The sequence below is a fragment of the Trachinotus anak genome, unplaced genomic scaffold (genome assembly GCF_046630095.1).
Source record: "Trachinotus anak isolate AG129_WGS33_773 ecotype Australia unplaced genomic scaffold, CSIRO_AGI_Tana_v1 ptg000012l, whole genome shotgun sequence".
Taxonomy (NCBI): Eukaryota; Metazoa; Chordata; class Actinopteri; order Carangiformes; family Carangidae; genus Trachinotus; species Trachinotus anak.
Genome location: NW_027273863.1, coordinates 13,042,751 through 13,061,256, shown reverse-complemented (window position 1 = coordinate 13,061,256; position 18,506 = coordinate 13,042,751). Strand labels below are relative to the sequence as shown.

Sequence of the window (18,506 nt, the reverse complement as noted above, 5' to 3'; positions counted from 1 at the left end):
AAAATGAATGACAGGCACGGGAGGAGAGAGGGAAAGCTAACAAATCCAACTCTGTACAAACAAAAAAAGTACAGTACACTACTGTGGAGGGTGTTGTGTGTGTTCCTGTGATCTGTGCTCAGTGTGTGTATGTGGTAACCTGAAACCACAGGGAAAACGTTCCTAGAATTCCGGGTGGGTTTGGTGTCGTGGCTCGCTCACTGGAGCCCCCTGAGTGGTGCTGGGAATGCGGCCTCTGCACGGAAGAGCTACAGAATGAAGGGAAAGTCCCCCCAGCCACCCACCAACCCATCTCCATACATCCATACACACTTCACGCTGCCAGACACACACACACATTCCTTAGCAACTTAGCAATTAATGCATATATAGACAAAATATACATGTAGGACAGAAGTTCTGAGGATGTATTAAAGAAACTGTTTACTTTCAGAAATAGCTTTTTATTAGTGTCTGTTGCTTGACCCCTGGCCCTTAGGTCGCAGCCTTAAGGCTAGGGCAACACCCAAACCTTACTCAAAACTGTATATGCACATATAGGCCTACTTTATATCTTCTTAAGTCGTAAAAGATAGCAATCAATCAAATGTCTAGCACAGCGTAGATATCTCTGGCCGGCTCAGTCTGATTGTCACTGAGTGATGATGCATGGAACTGGATCTGGCTTCCAGATTTGGCTAGATTTGAAGATGAAGACGTGGCCCAGTCAAGACAAGAATCATCTCTATTTAGCAGCGCTCTGGTGAGCATATTTTGGCCTGTCTCAAAGGATTTGGGCCAAACTATTGTGCCTGTTTCTTTTTAAAAAAAACCAAAACAAAACATATTCATATATATACAGTATACAATACTATTACTTTAGGACATTGCTAAAAAATGTATACACATGGCCATCATGGTTGGATAGTTTGTCAGGTAACAGAGACATCCCACAGCCATACACACTGTAGGTCTACAGTTTGAGCCACAGCAGCTTAGCGCTTCAACACAACAGATAATTGAATAGTTTGTTTCCTGAATTGTAGGTGAACTGACAGAGCATGGAAGTGTGTTGTAAAAGGCACCAGATTTATAAAAGGCAAGAATCTAATCTAACTGATGACATGTGTGTGTATTTGAGAGAGACACACACACAGAACCATTATTTTGCCAATTTATTGATGCCAATAATTCATTTAACCAGACACACTCACCCACGGCTGTAGTAATAACAGTAAAAAATGTAATGTTGATTAAACAGTAAGGCCTATGGTGTCAGTGGGAGTTTATGGTTTGTTTGGAAAGACAAACCTGTTGTTGAGCACCACAGAATGCCAATAAATGAACACTCAAGTTTTTTCCAATCAAATTCATTGCTGTGGTTTTGTACATCAAAGGCAGCAGCAAGTGTTTGTGTTTGTGACTTAAATAAATGCAACTTAAGGTCTTAACCAGAAAATAGAGGAGGAAATAAGGGAATACACAGCAGTGAAATGCTAAATATTGTTGCTGACATTTCCAACAGGCAATTGCAGGGCCACACTTACAGCTAACACCTGCTGTATACAATTACACAGTCAAGAATGTGCCTTTCCTATAGCTTCAAACTATCACCTGCTCCACACATACTCCCTTGAGAATAGAATCCTAGCAAAATCCTAAATGTACAAAAGAATCTTAACTTATTATTAAATGTAATTTATTGAAATTCATTGAAACTACATGGACTTCAGAACAAGCACAGTGGGACTATCTACTATCTAAGAAGTGATACTGTCAATGACTGAGCTCTTGGGATAGATTTGTTAAGCTGTGGTCCAAGCCTCTTAACCCAAACTCGATCTCTCAGATTCAGCTTACTGATTGATTTATGATGATGTGTTCAATTTCCAAACTGTGGCTGATTGACAGATAAGCCTGATCATGACAAACATGATAGTTATGGCTGGGATTTCTGCCAAGAAAGCCATTTTGGACATCTGTTTGTCAATGCTACCATCTGCTTGACTTCATTTTGATAATTGCTCCCTAACCTTTGCCCTTCTTCTCGCTGTCTGCGATCCTGTCCCTCTATCTTACTCCTTGACCTTAAACGCAGTGTCCACATTGCAGTATATAATCCTGTACATGTTATTCTGGTGTCAGGTAGCTGCAGTTTGAGCTGCCTCCTTTATCTCTCTATCTGCAATATGCTGTCAAATGTACTGAGTGTCTCTCGGCACCATGTCTGCTTGTGTGTGAGTGTGTAGGGGTATGCTGATTTTCTGATTGCACATCACCATCATAAATGTACTGCGTGGTTATCTATGTCTGCCCACTGTGTGTGTGTGCATGTCTTCATGGTTGAGGATGGTAGAGTTGGGCTCCCATGTGCCCTTTGCAGCTGCAGAGTCTGATCCCTGACCCCCTCACTCAACACCCTTGCAAGCCCTCGCCACTCTGTGTGGGTATGTCTGAGTATGTGGACGCCTGTGTGTGTTTGTTGCCTTGAGTCAAACTTACGGTATGTCTGAGTTGAAATTGGACTGTTTCTGCTGAGTGCACTTTGCTTACGCAGACAGCGTATACAGTATAGTCCAGATGTGGCATTTTGCCTCCCTCCATTTGTTTGTCCATTTTTTTTGACACTTTGTGCACACAGAGGCATTATGTAATTGCAAAACCAGCTTGTACATCTAGATGTAAAATAAGGACATTAAATCATGACCTATAGTATATTCAGCTTTATCTTTGACTGGTTTTTAGTGTACACTGGAGCTGTCAACCTTAAGCACTAGATCACGCCATTCTGGCCCAGATCAGACAGACACACAGACAGACAAACAGGTGGTCGTACCACACCAGAGGATCATGGTCCACTCCACCCGTCTATGCTCCGGGGCATAGTTTACTCTCCTGGCTCTGCCCCTGCCTGCCCTTGTCTGCCTTCCACACGCCAACTGCCCCCCCAGCTCCCCCCAGACCTCTAACCTCAGTTATCCATGCCCTCCTCGGCATGTGGGCATGTGGCTGGAAGGGGGGATAGATTCATCGCTCTATGTCTCTTTCTTTCTTTCTTTCTTTCTTTCTTTCTTTCTTTCTTTCTTTCTTTCTTTCTTTCTTTTTTCTTTCTTCTTTCTTCCTCCCTTCTTTCCTCCCTTCCTTCCTGCTCTTCTGGTTTTGGCGTTTTATCCTCTAGCTTTGTAAGCTTATTTGAATCAATATACACTCTCTATCCGTGATCTCATGTCACATCATCATGTCTTCACTTTTCTGTCATACATCCTTCATCCCTTTGTTCCAAATACATTCACACAGTTTCCTTGAAATGACTGCACTGTCTGGTGGAAGGTGGAAATTAAATTGGTTAATGTTGCCACCTGCTGGGGAATCAGTGTCACTCAAGTATGTATATGCTTCATAACTGCTTATGAAGGCAAACTCTGTCTATGCTGATATTTTCTCACCTGGTGGGTGAGATTCACCCACCAGGTGTGTTTGTATTTGCTTTAGATTCAGTAATTGACAGTTGTATTCACTGTATTCACTGTCATGCATAATTACTGCTGAGTGGCAGTGGCTATTCGTGCACATTTGTGGGACACACAGAGACAGGAAAGTGTGGTTGAGTGAGTGTGTGGTGCAACATGTACCGAAAAATGGTTGTCAGGAAATAATGCCTGTCTGCATGCGATTTTCATGTGTGGGCAAGGTGGATATGACTTTCTTATTCCTCCAATCTAATGGAGCTGCACAATGTTTTCCCGCAAGTCTGTGTGGTCTGTTGACTCAGCCTGCACTTCGTCTGCTGTTACATCGGAGCAGGCGACACAGTGAGGTGGGGAACTGTTACACCCAGTGACAGACGCAGTCAGGACAGGCCTGGGAATATCCTCAGAGCAAACCACAGACCAATTACAGTTGTAATCTATGGGGCTGCCACCAGCTTTAAATGCTATAGCCATACTCTGTGTTTCCATTTGTCTAGCACTAGAGACAGACAAATGGAAGCTCTTCATTTTGTAATTTGTTTAACTTTCATGTGAGCAAGTAGTTACATTGATTTGTAGTTGCAGAGGGGGAGCGTGGGTAGCAGCACTGCCTCACTTCCTATGAGGAAATTGTGTGTAATTACATGAAAAAAGCTTTAAATTACAATTTCAGGTTTAATGTTTATTGCTTGATAAATTACAACTGGTGAAAAGTCTCTGCTCCCTCAACTGCGACTACTTCCAGTGCCACAAGTTTTGCACAATGATAACATTATTAAATTTAGATTGTCAGGGGGGTCTAGTGATCTCAGCTTTCTTAGTTTGAATAGTCCAACTTTGTTTTAGATGAATATCAGAGCAATCTGTCTGTAAGCCTTAGCAGAGCCATACCTTACATTTGAAATACAATCTTAAAATTAACTGGTGCCAAATTAGCCTGAAGGCATTGTCAGACTGTCAAGTCATTCTTAAAATTCAAGCTTCAAATTGCTCTATACATCAAACATTGTAGGCTTTCAGTACATAAAATTGGCCACATGGGTGCAGTGTGGAAGCATATTTTACTTCACTGTCAGACCAGCAGATAAGTCTGATGATATTGCCCTTTCATTATGCTGACATGTAATTCAATTCAAGCTATTTAAATTGAGCTTTTTTGTTTGTTTGTTTGTTTGTTTAACAAACCCTCAGTATTATGTCAGTGTTTAGAGGCAGAACCAACTACAGAGAGTACATGTTGGATCCGGTGAGCTCCAATAGTGAGTAGGTGGGTATATACATTACACTGTGCTGCAGCTTTTGATCTGTTAATGTCAGGATTACTTACATAGCCACAGGGATGAGAGAGACAGTGTGCGTTTGTGTGTGTGTGTGTGTGTGTGTGTCACAGGATGTGAGGAGGAAAGCAGGGGCAAGAGCAGTTTGTTGCCAAGAGTGAGTCACTTACACCAAATTAATTCAGCTCTTTGCAGTTACTGTGATTGTTAGATAAATCGATACTTGTTCATTAGCCTGGAGTAGCATTGAAATGAAACATGCCTGGCTGCGTGTCGGCCTATAATGGGCTAATGATGAGCCTGGCTAGATATTGTAGACATCACATAGCCTGCAGATGGAAATAGAAATAGACAGGTAGAATAGCCCTAATGATGAGTAACAAATGCCTCTTGGGTACAAGGTAATCACAGTATTTGATTACCCGTAAGTGTATACTCATGCTATTCATAGATTATTTTCATATCTCTGTTTTTCCCTCTTTAAACTCAATGCCCTACCTCTTGCTCAGTCTCTATTCCAGGTCTCTGACTATCCTCAGGGTTGGCCCAGGTCACAGTGGCCAAGAGAGCATACCAAGGCAGGACTAGACTTGGGGTAAACCCAGAAGACAGAGTACTTGCTGAAGTAGCCTACAGCTGGACTTTGCTACCACAAACAGGGGCTAAGGCCACATTCTAAATTTAAACTTTTAGGCTTGCTGTATCCAGGAAATGTAAGTGTAACTGTGATCAAAAACAAATCTGCAAAACGAGAACGCTCTTTCCCTCTGGAAATCCAGCTGTAGTTTTTTTTTTAATATTAATTTGGCACTGAGCATCATGGAAATCCCGATTCTCAAGGGAGTTGTAGCCTGCTATTAGCAGTGGGCCACATCTCCATGAGACCATGGTCTGCTGGCTCAGAGGGGACTAGAGGTCAGCTTTCATCTCCATCCGCCCAACAATCTGATAAGAGACGTCCAGTCAACAGCACCACACTGCCACTCTGATTACACAGGAGATGAGCAAACATTCAGATAGGCTGCGTTGCTTCACCACACGGACCTCTGGTCACAGTAAAAAGAGAGAAATGTACACAATACAAGTGAAAGGAAATCTGAATTTAATGATTGTTTATGAAAGCTGGATTCCCCTCAGGGGCACTCAGTGAAAGAGATAAGTGTCGGCCGTGATGGGCGAACAGAAAACAGGATGGAGGAGAAATATTGATTGGATACTTGATCCAATAAAGTCCACGTACATGTATTTACTGACATTAGAAAGCAATATATAAAACAAACATACAGTATGAAGGGAGCCATTCATAAGTGCAGTAACACCTTTTATTGCACTGCAGAGGACAGGCTTTCAGTGCATAATAGCCATGAGTAATATGAGCCATTGGACCTTCAACCATATAGCTGTTACAGAGCAACCACTCAATAAACGAGCCTGGTCTTGGTAAAATCGCCTTGGGACCTCTTAAGAAGTGGCAAAGCAGTTGAGACCAACATAGTGGTGTGTAATTCCAACCAAACCGCACAGCCATAAACAGCCATATTTCACTGGTCCACAGTGCAGCAAAGACAGATATACCGCTAGCTTAGCACAGGTGTCATGCCTCAGGTGAAGTCCAAGACAAAAACTGTACAGCTTCATTAATGTTAACGTATTGGACAGAAATGTTTCATCTTGACTGAAATGACATAACCCTGCAGTTAGAGTATGTGGAGTTAGAAATAGCTGGTGGACTGTTTATGTTTGAGTCTGTATCCCCTTCATTGAAGGACATTTCTTGTGGACTTCCTGCAATTACTCTAGGTCAGTGATTCTTAACCTAAGGGGCCGGAGCCCCCAAAGAGGTCACAAGAGGATTAACAGTATAAGAGAGTAGAAAACAACTGCTACACAAAATAAGCTTTATTTTTGTTTCTGCTCTTTTTGTGAAATACTGTTTGAGTTGCCCTTAAAAAATGCTTTCAAAAAATGACTAGAAGGAAAAATCACTGATTGCAGCAGGCAGACATACAGTATGTAACCTGTGGTGCTAGGTCGCAAGAAGACATTGCATCATTTCAATGGGTCATAGGTCAAAAAGGCAACATACCACACTGTCAGTTCAAGTAAAAGCCAGGGAATTCATTTTCACTGGTGACATTAACATTCCCAACTAAACAGCACAGTTTCATGAACTAACGATGGATGATTATGAAGGCAAAACAAGTTTAAGGAGTTTAAAGAGTTCCACAACATCTCATGATTAGTCATGCGGACACGGGGAGCAGCTAGTCAGTATGAAATCACCGAAACAGCGTCCAACTAACTTCAAAACAAGAGAAATGAGTTTGCTGAGTTCAGCAGCTGACTGTGTTGTTGATCTTGTTTGGCGTTTCTAACATGTGCCTGTGCCTGTGCTGCTCTTTATTTTTCTGACCCTGGCTGACTCTGCCTACATCGGTGTCTCATCACTCAATACAGAAGCTTTCCAGACTGAAAAGAAGCATGACAGAGGGTCCACTGGGCTACCAGCCAGGTCTACAAAATCACATGGCCCCCTTGACTCAGCTCTTAAAGAAATTAACGGGGAGCTTCACAAAATTTGGTCTCATTGCTCGGAACTACAGTCTTTCCGCAATGGAAACCAGGAATCAAATATTTAATGAAACAGAACAGTTGCAGTAAATTTGAGCCTATTTTGAGTTTTTCTAGTGGTTAAGCATGGGAAAACTTTTCTAAAAGTCTGCCTCGTTATCCACAGTGTCCTAGTGTTTCTGAACATCCATTAGGATGGTGTCTTGCTGGGACAAGACTGGCTATAGAACTGTTACGTTTCCAAATCCCCAAGCTGCCAGGTGGAACAAGGAGTAGGTGAGGTCAGAAGACAGGCGGAGGCAGATAAGGAGAGGAAAAACACATATCTGTTGGGAATAGACTAAGAGTAAAACGAAGCCATGTAACTGCATGCCCCATGTACTGCTGAGACTTCCAAGCGACTGCAGCTACTGGTGGCGTTCAGGGTGTTCATGTGGTTACCAGCTGGGTTACAAAAGAAAGCAAAAAAGAACAGAGAGAGACAGAGAGAGAGAGAGGGGAAGCATGATTTAATGGGAGTTTGTGGTAGTGGGCAGAGAAATTAAGAAGAAGAAGAAATATGACTTGAACTGATGACTCTTGATGGACTGGGGAGATCATTTAAAACACAAAATAAAAGGCCTGGTTGGGGGGGTGAATGAGAGAGAGAGAGGGCACAGATAGAAAAGCTCACTGTTTGAACTTGCCTGCCCCGTAGATAACCTTTCCTGATTTCCCTGCTGTTTCCTTGTTTGTTTCTTCTTGCACATTTTATGATCTGAGTATCTCCGCTCTAATAAAGTTTTCTTTGCTACATGACATACTGCCAGGAGTTTGGACATCTTCTATAAGAGCAGCCAACGATTTTGCCAGTGCTTAATTTTGTATATAGCTCCATGTTTGAGATATTTATGTATTTTCCCTGGGTTTGTGGTAGGTCTGAATGTGCTGTGTGTGTATGCTCACAATACATTTCAGGGTACAGCCTTACGAAACATGTGTATGTGTTTGCACACGTTCGTGTTTACTGTCCAACTGACAGCATGTGCACATACAACATGTCATGTTGATTAAAAGCTTGCAAAGTGGCTCTTGACCAGTTGCCTGTTCATGTGCTTAGTGTTAGCGCAGTGAATGACTGCTAAGCTCACAGTGTGTGTGAGAACAGTCTGGCCTTTCAGAACAAAACCTCCTGCTCAGAGTATTTCAACATGTCCAAGCCCTGCTTGTAAAGTTAGCTGGCTACAAACATCTACTCAGCCCCTCCCTTGCTTTCACTACTGGCCTCGATTGTGACTTCAGGTCCTGCTGTTCCTACGGGCAGGAAGAGAGAGCTCTGATGCTGTATTTTACGATGTTATGGGCTTGGTGTTATGATGAGCAGTATATACATTCATCTTATGCAGACTTATCTTACTTACGATAAAACTGTATCACGGTCTTAGCTTTAAAAAGCATGTCTGAAAATATTGGTTTCTTTATCCCTCTGGGTACAAAACAATATTAGTGTATCTCTGCAGACTGGACTCTATTGCTGCTGTTGATGTTGTCTTTAATTCTGTGTAGTGTACACTCTTTCCCTTGTCAAGCTCTTCTTCTGGTACCAAATATGTGAATATATGTTTGTTTTATGACTGAATATATAATATTATCTATTTATTTTAAATTGGCCAATGGCATTCATTCCACTGAATCAAGAGTGATCTATTTTAAAACTGTATGGCAGCTGCTTTCTCCTTGACTTCAAAAGCAAGTTCATATTGAACAAAGTGTTTCATATACACACAATCATATTGTGCGTGTGTGTGTGTGTGTGTGTGTGTGTGTGTGTGGTGAAAAAGCTGCAGAGCAAGAATTTTAACTCCTTTACAATCAAGAGTCCTTAACTGGTGCACAGTCTCCACTGCAGTAAAAATGGATTGTGTGTGGTTATTGCCACAATGGTGGAACAGAAATCAAAAGTGCAGTGTTGACATTACTTGAATGTGAAGTTATCTTCGATAGCATTGGCCTAGTGTAGAGCTTGGAGGGCTTTGCAGCAAATACACCACAAAAGTGACTAAAAATTGCACAATTTCACCAAAGAGAAATGTCACAAAAAGTTACCAAGCCTCAAGGATGACATCTTCAGAAACTACAGCTGCTCTGGACCATTGTGTAGTAATCATAGGCCTTCAGTGTGTGAGTAACTCAGCACATGTTCATGTTCAATGTTGTGCACCCACAACAGGTGCGAGGGTGGGGAGAGCCTTTATTAATCATGATGATCCGACAATTTGCTGTTTACCCTGACAGCAGCACCACCAGCGCTAATCCAATGCCCTCCTCAGCTAAAATTGTACCACCCACAGCCACAAAAATACACACACTCCAACATGAAAACGACCTCATCTCCTCTCAGTCATTAATCACTGACACTTTTGCCCTCCCCACTTTGCTCTGATTCAGCCTGATGTTTCTTTCAGAGGAACCATTCATCCAAATCAATTTCCACGTGGAAATGTGACCGCCAACGATGCAAACTGAAACATTATCACCTCTAATATTTAGAATAGGAGAGGAAGCTTTAGATCAGTTAATCAAAGAGGCATATATCAGTCAGTGATGTTGTGTATTTTCTGAAGATTGCATCTTTAAAAGGGAAACGCACACAGAAAATAGAATTTGTAATGAGGTACATTTGAAGGAAGCATGATGACAGAAAATTCATCATGGCTGATATTGACAGTGGGTAGTAGTTAGTAGTCACAATGCAAAGATCAACATTTTTCAACTGTTTGCTGACAGACACACATAAATGCACAACATTCAGGTTTTTCCTCACCTTCTGTGTTGTCAAAGACTTTTCCTCAAAATGAGTCTTGACTTTTGGTGAAGGACAGTTTTCAGTTTGAGTGCTTCCCTCTAACGGATGTTTTATTCATCCTGCTGGGCAACAGAAGTGTGTTTACCTCTCAAGCATCATTTTACATTGGTTTATGACTTACCTGTGAGGGAGATAGTACTGTTTGTTGTCCTTATAATGTTAGTGTAACATGTGGAGCTATAAAGTTCAGTCTTTAAATGCTGCCAGTGGGAAATAATATTTGTGTCCACAAGACTGATTTTCATAGTTTCAGAAATGACACCCAATTGTTCTGTATATGTTGATATTAATCAGTATTATCCTATTGATACATTCCTCATTGATCTCTTAAACTTGCAGATATCACAAAATGTCCTGCTTTTGTGCTATTACAATATGATTTATTGATTCCACTTGAAGCAAAGATCCAGATACATTGTGTATTCATTTAAAATTCCTGGCACAAAATGTCAAGCACACCATGTAGCCTTGATGTGCTATCCTACAATCCTGCAGTGGATTTTGAAGCGCATCAGAAATATCAACAAAACTGCCTTTAATCATCTCAGAGATTATGTACAACCATTTATCTCACTGGCAGATACCTCTGCAATATCTCTGCAGAGAGTTTGCAGAACCAGCGCAATTAAGCAATTAGACAAATTACAGTCCAACGAAACTACTGAATCTGCTTTATGTTTATTTCATAGTGTCTATGGGTCATCTCGTAAGTGTATGTTTGGAGGTTCAAAATAAGCTCTGCTGAGAAGTTTTAGTGGAATAAGAAGGAATCTGTCTAGTATCTAGCTGTTTCTTGTAGTATGTCTGTTTTAAAGTGAAATGTCACAAGCCATAAGAGAGAACAGTGTGCTGAACTGATGAATTTCACTAAACAAAAAGACATTTATGGGGAAAGATCATCCATACGTGTTTTTAAAAAGAGAGAGACAGAATTGAATCCCTGGTGTGCTGTGGGCTCAACTAAGATCAGTCAAGAAGTGAGCACAGATGAAAGACAGTCAGAATCTACTTTACCTGGGGCCACTCTGCAACATGCGCCCTCTCTCTGACAGTAGCTAACCTTCTTTAAACCCTGCATCAAATGTTTACACATCCTTGAAATGTGGTTATTAATGCTATAGCGTAGCTTTATTTGCAGCATACACACCAAAATGTTCCCGGCATGTTTTAGCATGCACCCTGGATGCACATATTCCTTCTGTTGTCTCCCCGTACACCTTGGAAGATGAATATTGAATATCTGTTTTCTGCCTTGCAGCCCACAAGCGTTCCTGCAGGCCTTCAAAAGATCAAGACAGTTCAGTTCAGGGTCAGCATCAGGGAGTGGAGGTCACTTCTAGTCTGTGCTCTAGGCAGAGGGAAAGACGAAGCAGACAAAGCTGCCTTTAGGAGAGTGCATCAATTGGCCATTCACAGGGGAATGAGTCAGTTCAGTAGAAAATAGTCATAGAGCCATGAGTCAGAAGCCATACATGTGTAGGTAGTCATTTCGAATGTTTGTTGAGGTTGAACGTTTGAGACCACCAGAGGAGAACTATTCATTTATTAGCCACACAAGAGAGTGATATCATTTTGGTGCCGCAGTCTTTTACTTTTCTGCATTAGCAGGAAAATTATCAGAACATCTGATGTCTGCTCCAAATATGGCCAGATATGTGCAGCATTAAATTGTCTGTCTGTCAGGTAATCATCTCTGGGATGTCCTGCTGTGTCAGTTGTCACACCCCCCTACGTCATATTAAACTTACCCCGCAATGAAGTGTTCCAGGCCTAACAGGCTGCCAAACTCACCCTTTCATTAGCATCCCATCTGATGAGCTCATTTCCACTCCAACACTGTTATCCCAAGTCAAGTCTGAAGACAGACACGCATACGCTCCCTAACACACTGGCCCCCACTTTCAACCACTGCTTAGGGAGCTGTTTGATTCTTCAATTAATCATTTATGTCAGAGGGGGGAAGTTAAAAGTCCAAAAGCTATTGATTGTTTCCATCTTGACAAGAGAGGAATCAGAGCCCCCAGCGATTAAGTGTTCAATTGTTGTCAAAGCAGACAGTGGTTTGTGTGTGTGTGTGTGTCTGTCTGTCTGTCTGTTTGGGGGTGGGGGTCTACTTTGTAAATACAGTCAAGCGAAACAAGCAATGGAAGGAGAGAGAGGAAATAAACAAGAAGGAGATGTAAAGTAATGTGTAGCAGCAGAGGGTTAAGTGAGAAATTTTTGCATTTTTATGGGCCCGATGTGTAAAGCGCTGTTTCAGCAAGCTGAAGGGGCACAGACCTTATCAAGACATTGCTTAGATCACAGAGATTCTCAGGTTCAGCACTTTTATGATTGCCTCCACTCATAACCACATGAATACATGCAGGTGTGTGCATGCACAACCACACACAAATCCACGCACATATACCCATCCAACACATCCATATAAACACACTCGCTTACACAGCCCATAATCACTTCATCAGCCCTGCGCTGCCTGTGGAAGCATCAATTGATTTAATGCCTGTAGATGTCATTTCTCTCCAGCACTGTTAAAGTCCCCCCCACGCATAGAAGATTACCCTCCACATATAATTCTCAAATTGATTTGGATAACAATATAATGGCTGTAGAAAAATAAAAATAAAAAAAATAAAAAGATAAAATAAAATTGTATGTATATATATATATATATATATATATATATATAAAATAAAGCTGTCAGTTTAACAATGAATATACATATCTAAGCTCCACCTATGTAGGTAAGAGCATTAGGAGTGCCAGACCTTCGTCGCCATGGTTACTATAATAAACTTGTGGTTAAGGGTTGTGCAATGAACACTGTTTGGTTAGATTTAAGAAAAGATTGTGGTTTGGGTAATATAGTAATAAATAATGTTTCGTTGCCTCGTAACATGGACTTTGTCGCTCTAGATGCCACGCCACCTAACTACCTCCTTCGGTCCCATCAGAATCTATACAGCCGTTCGAGGTGGCCTTACAATAAAACTTAAGGATGGGTCATAATAAGCTGCTTGCAAAGCACTGTGGGAGGAGGACGGTCCATGATCAGCAGAGTAATATCACTAATGCAAGAAGCCGATTTAAGTTTCCTAAGTTTGCAAGTTGTAGTGTTTAAGTTCAGGAACAGGCTGAGGAGACTGGATATCTGGGGGGCTGATGACTAAGTATGTATGTGCATAATAAGTGTGGGAAATAGAGAGTTGACAGCATTAACATTAACAGTCTGTCTCTAATATTAATGGATTTCAAAGCACAGGTACTTTCTCAGTAAGGCAGAGTTAATGTGTGTCTTCTGAGGATATAGTGTTTGAGCTTCTCTTTTGTAGAAACTAATCACCAGTTATGAGTTGTCATTGTAACCATACTGGTCACTATAATTAGTGAATTTGCTTGTAGGTTGTAAACAAATTAGGAGCTGGTCAATTAGTCATTAGTATATAATGAATTGGGTTAATTAGGTTCAGTGTAATGACTAATTTCTAGTTACCCACTAGTCAGTATGTTTTATTAGCTACAGTTGATAAATGGTGGTACTTTGTCAGTGACCTTTAACAGAGAGAATCGTATGAAGAAATAATACACAGTACATGTTGCTGAGTGCTAAATAAATAAAGCTAAAGTACAGCTGCTTGTAATCTATCATTAAAGGCCTGCTTAAAAAAATGAATAATAATGTAGTCCAGTTCATGGTTCAAACATTCTTGCCATTAAAACTGCAAAATCTTCAATAAATCCCTGTTAGATGCTTAGCTGCAGTGTGCTGAGTCATGATAGGTATTATTTATTTCAGCCAATACAACCTCTATTTCTTAATTTTAAACAGTTAGAACACTTCCCTTCTAAATCAGGCATGCTGCTAGAAATGTTAACCTCCCTGACATCAGCTCAACAACAGCTCTGACAGAATCAACAGCTATAATCCCTGCCAGGCCCAAAGAGCATGCCAGGGATTAAAGGGTCCAGCTCACCATGTGTCTCAGTTTCATTTTTACAACGTTGTGCCCAGTCATATTTTCACTGAACATATTTTCTTTTACAGAAGACCATAATAGCAGCATCCAATGATTTTTGACCATATTTCATTCATTTGAGTCATTGTTGACACAAGACATATTGCAGTGTTGGAGTTTTTAATGTATTTGTGCAACATGCTCTGGGTTTCATCTTTGACAGATGAGGCACTAATGGTTTTTATTTCATGTTGAAGAAGTGCTATGGTGCAGCTGGCAGATTTCTAAATAAAGACAGTGGTGCACTAAACATTGTACTCTTCTGTTTGGGTTTTAGTTTAGTTTAGTTTAGTTAATTTGACAGAGAAGACGAAATTACATCTCAGTTTATTTCTCAAGCATAACACAGCGAGGGCCAACACTTATTTCCATTGTGGTCTTTAATGAAATATAATTACACATGGTTGCATATAACAAGAAAAGATCAACAATAAACCATCTCACAATAACAAATACCTACAGTATTACTAGAATAAAGCAGAGTCACATCTGAATATGGCTCCTGTTGTCTCAAGCAAACACTTCTTTTCTGTCTTTCTGCACTTAAGTGGACATCGTCTTCTATTTGACGCCATGTATCTGACTCTCTCTTTTTCTCACAGCTACTCTGGCAGAGTTGTAGGAAATGGTCTGCACGCCCAGAAGCAAAACCCAGAGGTCAGAGTTCGCGGTGCAGACCCTACGATGGCTGAGGTCAAGGACAGGTTGGATCGCTTCATCCAGGTAGGATGACCTTTGCTTGGCATGATCATCATTACACACGTATACATTTGTACACATACTTATGCATATTTGTCTGTCTCAGCAGTGGGCGCCATTTAATTTTTTCTCTGTTCTTCCATATGTCACATCTAATATCTAATATCACTGAGTGGCAAAGTGGTTACTACAGTTACTGAACACGTCAAAACAAGGAGGCATAAAGTTGTTGACTGACCTCATTGTTTAGCTGACTGATTGTTAATGGTTGCTTTGTTTAGAACAGAAAACAAGAATCAGTCAAAAAAAAAACTCAAGTGAATACAGATTTCAGGGTTAAATGATGTTTGATGTTTCTTATCTATAGTTGCTTAAGAATATTTTTTTCCCAGTATTAAAATGTCATTGCACTGAAACAGGTCAGAAGTTACAATGAACTGAACTATTATGTAACAACAACAACACTAAAACCTTAAATTATGGGGCTTTTGTCTAATTAGTACTCCTCGAACAATATAACACATAGTCAGAAGAACTGCTGAAATGTCCTTACTGTTTTCTTCAGACCCAAAGTCTTGTTTGGTGCAGAGGCAGATATCAAAGATAAATGAAAAGGACAGAAGGTGAAAAGGAGACATTGACAAAAAAGTGAATTACTGTGGAAAAAAAAAAAAAAGAAAGATGAGAGGCGGGAGCAAAAGGTCAGGAATGAGTGACAGATAGGCCGAGATGACACAAGCAGCTTCAAAGTGACACTGTTTGTCATGTAGATGGGGTTTAGGGCTGAAAAGGACCGAGAAGAAAAGGGCCATTTCACACAGTCCCTAGAGGCCATTTGAGGAGACAAACGGAGCAGGATTCGGTTCCCCTCTGCCTGCCTGCCCTTTTGTTGCCCTGAAAATTATGCCCACAGACAGTACAGCAGCCATCTCTCACTTTCTATCTCTAAATCCCTCTTTCATTCTCCAGTTTTGACCCTTTTTGTACCTATTTGATTTCTGATGCTTCTAATACATCTAAAAGACTTACTCCTGCCTGCCCTTATTCTTCTTTGTCTTTGTCTTTCTCTCTTTTAACACATCTTTGTTTCGGCTTTTATTCCGCTCTATATCATGACAGTTCTTTATCCTCACTTGCAAACATCATCTTAACTGCATCTCCTTTTTTCTTCTCTCTCTCTCTCTCTCTCCATACATTTTTTTTTTTTTTTTGCCTGGCCATTCACGTGTACCATGTATCTCACATATACGTCTCAGCCAGCCTGTGTCAGCGAACCTGTCTGCCGCTGACAGCTCAAGATCATTTCTGTCAGACCACAACATCCAATTATGCATGGTGGCTGTCAAGTACCCTGTTGTCATGGTAACTATGCAGAGTTGAGCGAGTGTCTTGTTGACATTTACAGGGTTGAAACGCCTACCTTCAATCTAGACCAGGTGGCAGAGCGTGGCTGAGCTTTGTGGCTGTGCCAGATAAGAGAAAAGAATCAGAGTGTTAAACGGCCTAACGTTACCAACTTTCTGAGGTACATCCACAAGAGTCAAACATCAACAAGTGTGGAAGTACATTTTATCACATGTGCCAACACCTGCACGTGCACAGACAGTTTTACATAGTTGCCATAATTATACATTACACTGTGAAACATCAGACATAAAAACTTCTTCACTTCTGAATTCAAACACTTAAACTTTTGACACTCACCTGTGACTGCCACTAACCCTGGGTACTATCCAAACCGATTCATATAGATCAAAGTGGTTTTTGTTCAAAATTAGATCCTCTGCCAGCCATCGTAATAGGCTAATACCATTTCATGCTCAAACAGCCTTGGACAGGCTTAAAGGCACACTCCCTAATTTTCTTATAGCAGCAAATCACCAAATTTCCTCCCACCTCCCTGCTGAAAGTCTGACACCTCAACTCTGAGGGAACTATGAGAGGAAATTTCAAGGTGCCGTTCAAATTAGGGAGTTTACCAATCTAGGTTTCTTGGTAAAATTAACTTGAGCTTCTCATTTACTAATCAGCTTACAACTCACCAGTTGTTAAAATAAAATGTCATTTTCTCTCCCTTTTGTCATTGTCTGCAGTTAAGATAATTGGTCTTTAAACATTATTAAGATGAAATGAAATCACATCATTTAAAAAAAAAAAAAAAAAAAAAAAAGCCTTAATGCAAGCCACAAGCCAAATAGAGCAAACAAGGTCATCACTTGTCCCAGGCTCTCTTTATCTCTCTTTAACAGAGCCCTCAACATATGTTTGGAGACAGGGCCATTATATAAGAATCTTCCAGGTGGGCAAGTCAGCTCACAAAATAAATTTATTTGCAGATTGATTTTGGCAAGCCCATCTGGATCCCTTTCCAAATCACAAACCTTACAGGACACCCTTGCTGCCTTTTAGGCTGTAAAGTTAATTGCAGTTCAATCAGGAGGGAGTTGTTTTCAGATATAAAGCACCGTTAATCCATACAATTTTGATTTGTTTGTGCAGTCTGTATTGACAAATTGATGACTGTGGACTCAGCAATATAACCTGAAATGAGATGACTGTCATCTCTCAGATGCTATGGAGTCTGCATGTTGTAAGGTGTAATCAGTGCACTACAAGCCCAACTGGACTGACTGATGCATAATGAGCGGTCACTGTGTGGATCCTGGTGTGGATGCATGAGCGGAGTAGCTACCTTAAAATCTCTGGAACAGCAAAGTGCTTGGCATTGACACTTGTGCACTCCTGCTGAAATATTTCTGATAATGTCTTTAAATAATTATATTCATTTCAATGACTGAATCTGTTGTTAATAAACAGTGGGAATTTTTCACAGTCTGGCAGCCCCACAAAGAGTATAAAAAAAAACAAAAGAAAAAATGACCTTCATAGTAAAAAAAAGCTTAACAGAAAGCAACATTGTTGATCTTGTGCTGAGACGGCTCCCACATGACTGGATACAGCACAATCAAATTAATGTCTGTACAGTGGTTAATTTTGGTTCTTTGTGTCTGTGTGTTCCTGTACTTAGGTCTTTGCAAAAAAAACTTTGAGTCTCCAACATCCAAAGTGAGAACATTTTTGAGAAGTGAAATCATTTATATCAGTCTTCACTACTTCAAAGGACCCTTCTGGGTTAAGTTTGAATTTTGTGTCATTGTTAGAAGTACAATTAGGCATCTCTGTGTGTTTATCTTCTTTCATCCTCACAGATAGTCTGGCTTGTTATTTTCAGTGAAAAAAACTAAAAAATAACTAACTAAAAAATACACAGTGGACTCATTTTAAAATTCATGTATATTCTCTTTTTTTACTTAAAAGGTATTGCAGGTATTTTTTAATGAATCCTTAATCTGAGCTTCTCCAGATTTAAATAACCTCCATTCCTCCATTTCCGGGATTAGTAAGGTTGAGACGTGTGTATTTTTACCTACTGGAGAGTAGTTAGGCCCACAGCACTGTGGCACTAAGAGGATTTGGGAAACTGCTGCTGATGTATCACAGACTCTGACCCCTCATCTACCCATGGCATTCTCCACTTAAAGCACTCAGAGCTCTGCATACAAAATGTATGAGTATGAATGTGTGTGTGTGTGTGTGTGTGTGCGTGTGCGTGCATGTGCGCACACTCGCACTAGCTTGCACGTGC

General features: G+C 40.7%; 1 protein-coding gene across 6 annotated transcripts in view; it reads left to right on the top strand.

Moving 5' to 3' along the window:
- Window positions 1-18,506, top strand: part of gpc5c (glypican 5c) — a 99,653-nt gene that overhangs the window by 53,375 nt on the left and 27,772 nt on the right. For all 6 annotated transcript variants that reach the window (XM_071490416.1, XM_071490418.1, XM_071490419.1 and 3 more), the window contains one exon: window positions 14,764-14,884. In XM_071490416.1, coding sequence (XP_071346517.1) covers window positions 14,764-14,884 — 121 coding nt within the window. The remainder of the gene's footprint in view (window positions 1-14,763; window positions 14,885-18,506) is intronic.